At 32.4% G+C, this 11,852-nt stretch overlaps 1 protein-coding gene and 1 long non-coding RNA gene across 2 annotated transcripts; both read right to left on the reverse strand.

Annotated features, from left to right (window-relative positions):
* Positions 1-397: 397 nt before the first annotated feature.
* LOC25492325 (F-box/LRR-repeat protein At4g14103) lies at positions 398-4,275 on the reverse strand. The gene is made up of 6 exons (XM_024782784.2): positions 4,063-4,275; positions 3,769-3,833; positions 1,843-2,857; positions 1,580-1,747; positions 997-1,266; positions 398-635 (listed from the first exon to the last, which is right to left on the reverse strand). Exons 3-6 carry the CDS (start codon positions 2,839-2,841, stop codon positions 567-569), a joined length of 1,506 nt encoding a protein of 501 aa, XP_024638552.1. The 5' UTR covers positions 2,842-2,857; positions 3,769-3,833; positions 4,063-4,275; the 3' UTR covers positions 398-566.
* Positions 4,276-9,409: 5,134 nt separating this feature from the next.
* Positions 9,410-10,854, reverse strand: LOC112421342 (uncharacterized). Its single transcript, XR_005645932.1, has 3 exons — positions 10,647-10,854; positions 10,392-10,544; positions 9,410-9,931 (listed from the first exon to the last, which is right to left on the reverse strand). It is a non-coding gene; the product is annotated as an uncharacterized lncRNA (long non-coding RNA).
* Positions 10,855-11,852: the final 998 nt, after the last annotated feature.

An 11,852-nucleotide genomic window follows, 5' to 3' on the forward strand; every position in this document is an offset into this window, starting at 1 on the left:
AAACAAAGTCGTCTTGAACTTCCATCCCTTGAATGAGTACTTTTAATTTTGGGCACATTCCTGCACATGGAATCCTTCTTCCATCTCCCACTTCCACATAGTACGGTGGGGTTTTTTCTCTGGTCAGGTTCTCTTCTTAAACAAACATAGAAGAAATAAAATTGTGGGATGCTCCACAATCTACATAAAGGTATAACTTAAATTACATAAAGGTTATGTTGAGTTACTTCTTCTTTCTTACAAGTTTAGTGCCTATATTTTCAATTTTTGCAGAGCGAAGTTATATTTAATATAATTTTCCCTTATTTTCGTTATTTTTCGTTAATTCTTTCCACTCCATATTGAATTAGTTTTGATATTAATTAATGAGCACCGCTATTTAGTGCGATAAACAACATATACCAAACACAAGAAATCTTATACGCGTTCAGTTTTGTAAACAAATTTACACTTCCTTTTTTTTTTGTTGGCAAAAACAGCAAGCACTTATAAATTTGGTATTTGACACCTAATTTATATCGAACATCTAACTTGGCAACAAACCAATATAAGTTTTGATAACTAGATTAAGAGGGTTGAGTGGTCTTCATTGAAATCTTGGAGGAATCCAAATGATCTTCAATTGAATTAATATCCTGTAACAAATATTGAATAATTATTTTTAAGACTATAAACATAAATGATAAAATCATCAGAGTATAAAGATAAAAAAAAAAAAATTAATGTAATTAAAAAATTTGAGAGGATATAATTTATTTATTTTAACAAAAACAGTCTTATTCTCAACCACGAATGTAATTGTACATATATAAATTCAAGACATAAAGCTTTGTTGATGGTCGGAGTTAATGTCTAGAACAATAAGAGAAGATGAAAGTTCTATGGCCACGCCACAACATCCTACCAACAAATATTAACATACTACCGACTCTTTTCATTAAAACAGAAAGTATATAAACTCTGTATGGAAGAAAAGAAAATGTGTAAACTTCGTACCCATACTAGTAAGGAGGATTTCTTTGACCCCTTGCGTAAACTTTTTTCTACTCTTCTTTTCTTTGAACTGAGTGTGAAAATCTTTACCTTCTGTAACTTAGTTGAGTGACTTACAATATATCGCGTAAAGTCCAACTCAGTTTTAATGTTTTGAATTCCTTTAAATTCAAATGTAATGAGACTGGTTGTAAGACATGCCGGAGTTACTGATGGCTCCACCCATCTAGAGTTTCCAACCTCCTTTCTTCGGGAATTGATTTCAAATTTTCCCTGCATGTAAACCAAAAATTAACATTTGTATTTTCCAACTGATATATAGCATATAGTTTCAATTACATTATTAAGAAAATAAAGATAAAATTGTAAGTAAAATGGTTTAAAAGAAGGTTAAATTGCTAGGAAAATCTACACAAATATAGATCAGATATAGATTGTTTTGAATTAATTAATTTGTTTAACGGTTTTATGCAAACTCCATGTATCTTTTACTAGGTCTTTGCTCTTCTTGTACCAGATTTTCAGCTTCTTATGTTTTATCTTTTAAAAAAAAATATTGTGCAAATATAGTTAAAAAACTTCATACACACTGAACTCCAACCGCAATTGCAAGATCCTTAAGTTTTGGAGCATTCTGTAGAAAGTTGATGAGCATATTCCAACTGCAATTCTCAGATATTTCAACTGTTAAAAATAATAAATTGTGAAAAGTGAGAAGATGCAAGCTGTCAAGTTTGTCCTCCATGCTGAGAAACTGCATATCAAAATTATAAAATGAGAATAGAACTGCATATGGGAGACTAAATATGGAACTTGTAATTAAAAAAGAAAAATATTTATGAAACTTACATGAAAAGTTTTAGAACCGAGAGCCAATGTTTTGACATTAGAAAGTCCTTTCAAGAGTGTATACAAATTGTTAAAATCCGGACGCTTGCAAATGCAAATAGCAGCTTCATCAAGAGTGGATAAGTTTGTCAAGTCATATTTTCTAGGAGTCAATGAAACATCACCTACATGAAGAACTTCAAGTGACGGGGCATTAATTTGTAGTGGACAACACTTAATAGAAGAAGTAGGCATATATAACAAAAGGAATAATCTCTTCAATAAGTGAAAAGAGGTGTTGATCGGTAATGCAAAGGTATCATGTAAAAGAAGTTCCTCCAAATGTGGACAACCAGATAGAAAATTATTGAGATCATACTCCATACCATCATCAAACATAGAATATGTCACAGTTTCACGGAGATGAAGAATCTTTAGTGACGGTAAATATACATGAAAAGAAGAATTGAGTGTTGGTTGAATTCTGCCCCGCAATTTTAAGACCACGAGTGACTCACACGTGGAAAGCTGGAGCGGCAATAAAACTTTTTCATGGAGAAACAGATCCAAGTCAAGTTCCTGGACCTTGAGATCTAATGCCTTTGAAACCCACATGTGTACATCATGTGACTGGCAGCCTTTTTCGCTATCAAGCCTTAGTTTTCTTATATTTTCGGTGCGTCTTAGGAGAGCAAAATTTACAAATGCCTTTGAAACCCACAAGTGTACATCATGTGGCTGGCAGCCCATCTTACTGTCAAGCATTAGTTTAACTATATTATCGGAGCGTCTTTGGAAAGCGAGCTGTAAAGATTTGATTTCTTCTTTGGACATCACAGGGTCTGAAATCTCTGGTAATTGAAAGTGAAGGTTGGGAATCTTGGTGCAGATCGACTCCCATCTTTTGGATAGAACACATGTTCTATAAGACTCTTTTGTTGATAGGAAAGAACAAATATGACAAATCAAATCGTCTGAGAGATTGCTTAATCGATCATGTTTTTCATCAGAGCACGCCATGACCTGAGCTGAACACCTGAGCAATAAACAGAGAGATTAACGCAATTTCAATAAAATTAGATTCCAGAAGTAACAAATCTTAGGAATAGGTACAAAATGATTGTAAATAGAAAATGATTGAAAATAGAGGAATGAATATAAGTGAAAACTGTATATAGTAGCAATGACCGGGCAATGTTTTTACAAATGTTACATGAAAAATGTGACTGAAGCTGTCATAATTATAGACATGATTTCGACAAGGGAAACTTGCAATATGTAATAATAAGAGTCAGAATGCACACATGTGAAAAACCTCAACTTTCTGCCAACAAGACCAAAAGCAAAACTAAAACAACCTTAATGTTGTTCTGTCTTCTTTGAAAAATCTCTATCATTCCCTCAAAAGATGGGGTTTAGAACAAGATATCAAAGTTTCCATTGCTTTTGATTTGGACTGTTTTACCCTTAACTCAGCTACTTCCAACCATGATTTGAAAATGTTAAAACCTATGATTGAGTTTCTTCAAACTGTTAACTCAACATTTTCTCTCATACCAAGTTCAAGGTTTTCACATTTTTCTGATAAAGGTTCAAACTTTGTGTCTTCCCATTTAGAATCCATGAAAAAGCTTGGATTTTTCAGCCACCAATATCATAAACATTGCTACCATTGTACCAAAAGAGATAAAAATCACTACTAGAAAACTTTCAGTTACCACAATTCCCGAAAAATGTAACTGAAGCTGTCATAATAACTATAGACATGATTTTATTAAGTCAGAAGTTTGTACAGTAACAACAAAAAACCAACAGCTAACAGAAACCTTAAAATCACATTATCAATCGGACTAAAAAATGCCTAAATTCAAATTAGCAGTTGAATCGAAAACTAAATTAAAAATCAACGAGAGAGAAAAAGAAGAACAGAGGTGAGGTCGCACGCACCCTATGAACTGCTGACTGAGTTCAGAGCAACGGAAAGAGGTGAACCTTGTTGTATTCGTGCTTTTCTGTAGAATCAAACAAATATGAATTAGAAATGAAGAATAGTGTTGCAAATGTAACAACTATATAACATTAAAAAATCAAGTTTCTGAGATCAGAATTTGAACAAACTCTATGAGGACTTTTAACAAACATGTTAAGTGCATAATAAAAAAAGTGGGAATGTGAAGAATGAATGAGTTGAAACAAAAGACATGGATTGAATCAGAGAAAATGAATTGAGAATTAACCTACGAATAAAGTAGAAACCCAAATTGCATTTGATTCGAGAACTTGAAAGCAGAGAATGTTTAGAAATGTTGAAGAGATGAAAAACGTTTTTGAGTGAGTGAGTGAGAAATGAAGAGAACATAAAATACGCGTGTCCTTCTTAACGAGTTCAAAAATGTTAATAGGTGTTCTAATAGCATTGTTTAAGGAATTAAAAAAGAAACTTTTACATAGAAAATTGCGTGTTTATTACTTTTGCAAATGTTTGATTTATTCACAAGATATAAATTTATTGGATGTTGTTAACCCGTGTCCATGGGGCACTGGTTAAGGAGCAATAAATGAACAAATTTCACTTATTTTACTTTAATCAAAGTGATAAATAAGATAACTAATTGAAATAAATAAAAAATTGTATTTAATAATCCGGTAAATTTCCTTTTCCATTTCATATTTACATTTTTATATCCTTTTCATTTCTTAGCAAATTTTTTTCTTCTTGTGGATTTTACTCAAACCAACTTTTCTTTCCCTAAATTTTTTTATGAATCATATTTTTTTTAAACCAATTCGCGGAAGCCTATGCATAATTAACAACATTTTCAATTAAAATAAAATCTAAAATAAATTAACGATTCCAAAGATAAAACACAACCAATTAAAATATCAAATACAAACTGAGTTTTTCTACTTGCACCCTACTTAATCATGGTTGCACCCCAAAATGACAAGATTACCCTTTCATAAAATTTGATTTTCAAAAAGCCTATTCCTTCTTTTTTGGTTACACCCCAAAACTCTTCTTCCAAAACCATAATTCTCCAATCGATCGATTGTGTTCTGCGAAGATTTTCAAAACCATACTTTCTCACGTCCATTCATGATTTCAAAGAAAATTCGAAGCAAATCAGGTTAGCAAGTGTTGTTCTTCAATCGATTGTGTTTTTCTTGTTATGGGTTCTCAGTTCTGATTTTGTGTTTTCCTTGTTCTGCGATTCACAGTTCTGCGATTTTGTAAACTCAATTTAAGTAGGTTCATGTAAACTCAATTTAAGTAGGTTCATGTAAACTCAGTTTAAGTATGTTCATGTAAACTCAGTTTAAGTAGGTTCATGTTAACTCAGTTTAAGAAGGTTCATGTAAACTCAGTTTAAGTAGGTTCATGTAAACTAAGTTTACATGAACCTACTTAAACTGAGTTTAAGTTAACCTTGTCAATGTAAATTAAAACCGTAATGGTACAGTGCATCAGTGCAGTTGAAGGAAAAAAATTGAAACTAGCAAATAGAAGAAGAAATTCACTCACTTATATCCAATTGAGTATGGATGAAAAATATTTTGATTCACTCTTTAATTTTCATGGAGATTGATATTGAACATCAAATTGTTTGATCAATCGCTTTGTGGGGTAAAAGAGGGTGAAACTCACTGACAATGAATAAAATTAGGGTTTTAAGAAAATTTATATAAAAGGGCAATTTTGGTATTATAATTTTTTTTTAAGAAAATTTGGGTGTAACCAGAAAAACATGGGGTGTAAATAGAAAAACTCATACAAACTCTTAAAAAAATATATATTAAATACAAAATCATCAAATGTGTAAAAATTACAAAATATTCTTGAAAACAAAATAGGATTTCATGCTTGTATCACAAAACAGGAAATTTGGTAGAGTATTGAATACACATTTTTCTTCTTTTAATTAATTGCCTTATTTATTACTTTAATTAAAGTTAAATAAGTGGAATTTGTTCATGGAGAAAACTTATATACAATTCCTTAGATGCTTTTCGTATGGTTCTTAACTAAATTCATCATGATTTCCTCAAATCCATAATTTTCTCGAAGTTTGTTATATCCAAAAAATATGTATTTTTAGTTAAGAACCATACGAAAAGCACCTAAAGAATTGTACCTAAGTTTTCTCCTTTGTTCATTTAATGTTCTTTAACTAGTGCCCCGGGGGCACTAGATAGCATTACCCAAATTTATTTTATGGGTTGCTTAAACAATGCCTTTATGAAACTTGTTAGTAAAATTTTATGACTTTATAACTTATTTTATGAGTTTATAGTAGTTTGTGATAAGCTAATTTAAGTAGCTTATAGTTTATAACTTGTCACTTTTTATCTCAATTTTACCCCTACAATATTTATTGAAAAAATTAAATATTAATTAAATGCATATTTTTTTGTCATTTCATATTCATATGTTATTTCAACCACTAATTTTATCAAACACTATAGATTCAGTCAGTTGGCTTATCCCCCTACCTATCAATTCTATCAACTATAAGCTAACATATATGTCACCCGTTATAAATGCATTCGCTATAAGCTAGCATATCAAGAATCTACTATTTTTTACCAAATATATAGTTATAGGGAAATGTCAAAGAGTACTCTTGAAATATTGGTTAAAAAGATAAAAATAGAAACATTGTCTTGGAAAATTGTGAAAAGTGAAGAATTTAACTTTTTAAAAATCAAAACATTATTTTTTTTTTGAAGGAAAAAATCAAAACATTATTGAATTCAATGTAAATATACTATTTTTAGTTTCCTTAACCATTGTCATGAGAGCACTGGTTAGCAAGACCCATGGTTATAAAACAAAAACCATGCCTCACATTGTGAGCGTTTGTAAGTAATCCAATCAATCACCCTAAAATTGCAAAAACTTTCAATTATCCGATTGAAATTGAAGAAATGTTAAAAAATAAAAATTTTAAAATCGTAAAATGTCATGTGAGCGTACTCCTCCATAAATTTTCTCCGTCTAACACGCTGATGTAATTGTTTTTCCAACCATAACATTCGTGCACAACATCATATCTTATAACCATGTGTAAATTTTCCATCAATTTTAACATTGAAGGTAATACTCGTGAAACCTCTTTTCTTTATGATTTCACGGTCCATAGCTTGATAAACACAACTCATAAGCAGTGGAATGCAGACCTAATATTATTATTTTTTTGGTCAAGTAAGGCAGACCTAATTTATCACGTTTTCAATGAGAATCAGGCAAATGCTATTATTAATACATCGTTGGAAATTACATTTATTCAGTGAAGAGTGCATATAGGTTGTGCATGGAGAAATTGGTTGACGTGTCCGATTTGAGGCATCCAGGATATTGGGGTGGCATATGGAAGCTAAAGGTACCTCCAAATATTAAGAATTTCATATGGCACATGTGTCAAGGTTTTTTGTCAACAAGAGTCTGGCTGCAAGATACATCAAGGTTTATAATGTCTCGTCCATTGCATGAGTTGTAATAATGTGGCGGAGGACTTAGCACATGTGTTTTTTCACTGTTCCTTTGCAGGTCAAGTTTGACGGTTGGCTTGTCTATGGCATGAGGTTTCTCGTGCCATTCAGACTACTATTTTTTCACTTATTCAAAAACTGCAAGGTGATCTTTAACAGAGATTCGCGACCATACATTGGAGCTTGTGGAAGCATCGTAATTTTAAATTCTAGCAAAATGAAAATGAGCTTTGTGTTCACGTTGTTGATTGAGCACGACACCTCATGAAGGATTGGGTAGCAACACACGCTTCTTCAAGTAACCCCCTATACGACGACACAGTTCAGTTTCAAGCCAGCTTGGATTTCAAATAACAACACATACAATTAAGTGGCAGAAGCCGCAACCAGGTAGATTTAAATGTAATATCGATAATGCTTTCTCATCCTTGTAGAACCATATTGGCATCCGAATTGTGTTTTGCGATGAAAACGATACATATGTGCTAGCCCAAACTCAAGCAGGTATGAGGTATCAATAAGAGTACATGATTTGCAAGCACTAACTGAAGATAAATGAACTTATACGTGTAAAGGTATCATTCTCTATACCCCTCATGATTTTCAGGCACTAATAGGTACCATTCTGGTTGCTAATTATCTTACTACTTTTCACCCCTCATTCTAGAAATAAATAAATACATAAAAACAGAAGGAGCATATAGAAAGTGAGTGAATAAGGACAACTAAAATCTTAAGTATAATAAGTTGAAATTCAAACAAATATAGGTTGCTCAGCCAAGCTTCTCTAGAAGTGTTTGAAAAGACAAGATGGCCAAACTCCAAAACTGAACAAAAACCTAATCAGCCTTCATTGAACTTGGGATACAAAAACAACACAATATGTGGTGCGCGCTTGTAAATGTGGGTGCAATTCACAACTAATAAACAAAATTTTGCACAAACAAAATAAGCCTCAACATGAACCACTATTGTTATTATAATCAAAGGCTCACAGAAATCCGGATACAACCGCTACACATTAAAACAAAACACCACATACTGCCTAATGGTGCAGGTTTCGACTGAAGCATTCTACCTCCAATCCAAAACTATAAATGGAACGACAAACCAATCCACAAAAACTTGATACAATAAGGTCAAAAATATTAAGCACAACCCTGAACTTCGATCTGAAACCGTTGTCCACCTGCAACAAAGAACAAGCCCAGCAAAAACAACACGACAAACATTCTGCTGATCTAACACCTGTAGAAATACTTATATGCAGCAGCAATTTATGAGTGCCATTCACAATTAATAAACAAAACTTACAAGGTCCAACATAATTGCCACAATAATTCTGGCAATACAATATTTTGGATTTGGATATGCTAAAGCACGTACAACTGATCAAGCAGTCATTATCCAGTCAACGTGTCTGACTATATCCACACAAGCAGTTCGAGCATACAATTTGATTTCATCGTAGAATAAACACACACGCACATAGGGGCATCCATTCCAATCAACTTCACATTGCAATATAACACTCCTTCACTATGGATATGCACATTATAAGTTAAAACTCACTCACTAAGCTTTGATGACTTAAATTTATTTATTGTGCAAGAACAGCTTAGAAAAGAGATGTATCAATATCAATATAAAGTAGATGAAATTGTATACTCCGACAAATATGGAAGAACAAGCTAAAACATTTACAGGCAAGTCCTACGCAGCAAAGTTTCAATTTAGAAGCAATAATTCCTATTGGATAACAGTAAAAGAAAACTGACTTTGCACAAGACTTTTAATCTATCAGTGTTACCACAATCTGGTTAGTACTGCTGGTACTTATCAGATGAATGAAGACCAAAAAACATGTTTTATATCTAACATCTAACTTGTTCTTCATCATTGGAGAATTCTATGCAACAAACCAATATAAGTTTTGATAACTAGATTAAAAGTGCCGAGTGGTCTTGACTGAATCCTCAAAGGCATCCATATGATCTTCAATTGCATTAATATCCTGTAATAAATATTGAATAATTAATTTTAAGATTATAAATATAAATGATAAAATCATTAGAGTATACCGATAAAAAAATTAATATATTCAAAAAATTTAAGAGGATATAATTTACTTATTTTAAGAAAAACAGTCTTATTCTCAACCACGAAAAAATTCAGGAGATATAAAGTTGTGTTGATGGTCGAAAATAATGTCTAGAACAATGAGAGGATGAAAGTTCTATCACCACCCCACATCATCATACCAGCAAATATTAACATGCCAACCTTTTTCATTAAAAAAGAAAGTATACAGACTCTGTATGGAAGAAAAGAAAGTGTGTAAACTTCGTACCCATACTAGTACGGAGGATTTCTTTGTCCCCTTGCGTAAACTTTTTTCAACTCTTCTTTATTTTGAAGTGGGTGTGAAAATCTTTACCTTTTGTAACTTACTTGAGTGACTTACAATATATCGCGTAAAGTCCAATTCAGTTTTTATGTTTTGAATTCCAACAAATTCAAATGTAATGAGACTGCTTCTAAGACATGTGGGAGATATCAATGGCTCCACCCAACTCGGGTTCCCAACCTCCTTTCTTCGGGAATTGATTTCAATGTTTCTCTGCATGTAAACCAAAAATTATCATTAGAATTTTCCAACTGATATATAGCATATAAGATAAAATGTAAGTAAAATAGTTAGAAAGAAGGTTAAATTGCTAGGACAATCTACATAAATATAGATCGGATATAGATTGTATTGATTTAATAACTAATTTATGGGTTTTGCAAACTTGTGCCCTTAGGGTACATGTTAAGCATTCTAAAAATAGCAAATATTTATCGAGAAGAATTAATTCACATGAAGTATTTACCTTTTTGAAAAATAAATTAATACAATTTCCAATGCAAAATTTCTCTATCTAGTACTGAATTAATTAATTTATTGATCTGTTTTATTTGCAAATTCTATGTATCTTTTGCTAGGTCTTTGCTCTTCTTGTGCCAGGTTTTGAGCTTATTATATTTTATCTTTTAAAAAAAAAATTGTGCAAATATAGTTAAAAAAACATCATACACACCGTAATTGCAAGATCCTTAAGTTTTGGAGCATTCTGTAGAAAGCTGACGAGCATATTCCAACTCCAATTCTTAGATATTTCAACCCATAAAAATAATAAATTGTGAAAAGTGAGAAGATGTAAGTTGTCAAGTTTGTCCTCCATGCTGAGAAACTGCATAACAAAATTATAAAATGAGAATAGAATTGCATATGGGTGAGTAGGTGACTAAATATGGAACTTGTAATTAAAAAGAAAAATATTTATGAAACTTACATGAAAAGTTTTAGAACTGAGAGCCAATGATTTGACATTAGAAAGTCCTTTCAAGAATGTATACAAATTGTTAAAATCCACACGCTTACAAATGAAAATAGAAGCTTCGTCAAGATTGGACAAGTTTGTATATTCATATTGTCTAGGAGCCGATGAATAATCAACAAGAGAAAGAACTTCAAGTGACGGGGCATTAATTTGTAGTGTAGAACACTTAAGAAGAAGGCACATATAAAAAAAGGAATAATCTCTTCAATAAGTGAAAAGAGGTGTTGATCGATAATGCAAAGATCTCAGCCAAAAGAAGTTCCTCCAAATGTGGACAACCAGATAAAAAATTATTGAGATCATACTCTCTAAGATCATCAAAGAGAGAATACACCACACTTTCACGGATATGAAGAATCTTTAGTGACGGTAAATATACATGAAATGAAGAATTGAGTGTTGGTTGAATTCTGCCCCGCAATTTTAAGACCACGAGTGACTCACACGTGGAAAGCCTAAGCGGCAATAATATTTTTTCATGGAGAAACAAATCCAGGTCAAGTTCCTGGACCTTGAGATCTAATGCCTTTGAAACCCACAGGTGTACATCATGTGGCTGACAGCCTTTGTCACTATGAAGCCTTAGTTTTCTTATACTTTCGGTGCGTCTTAGGAGAGCAAAATTTACAAATGCCTTTGAAACCCACATGTGTACATCATTTGGCTGGCAGCATTTCTCAGTGTCAAACCTTATATTGCTTGTATTTTCGGTGCGTCTTAGGACAGCAAGCGGTAAAGATTTGATTTCTTCTTTGGACATCACAGGGTCTGAAATCTCTGGTAATTGAAAGTGAAGGTTGGGAATCTTGATGCAAATGGACTCCCATCTTGTGGATAAAACACATGTTCTATAAGACTCTTTTGTTGATAGGAAAGACAAAATATGACAAATCAAATCGTCTGAGAGATTGCTTAATCAATCATGTTCTTTATCAGAGCACGCCATGACCTGAGCTGAACACCTGAGTATAGTTATGACATGACCGGGCAACAATGCTTGTACAGACTTGTGCATACTCATAATAAGATAAGTGCACCCTGACATGCTCAATATTATCCCTTAACAATATACTTTTTAGATCTTCTAAATTAAGGTGAGTCATAACAACTTCTAGAACTAGCTGCGTCACAAAACCCTATCACCATGGGAAGTTAAAC

The sequence above is a fragment of the Medicago truncatula genome, chromosome 4 (assembly GCF_003473485.1).
Source record: "Medicago truncatula cultivar Jemalong A17 chromosome 4, MtrunA17r5.0-ANR, whole genome shotgun sequence".
NCBI lineage: Eukaryota > Viridiplantae > Streptophyta > Magnoliopsida > Fabales > Fabaceae > Medicago > Medicago truncatula.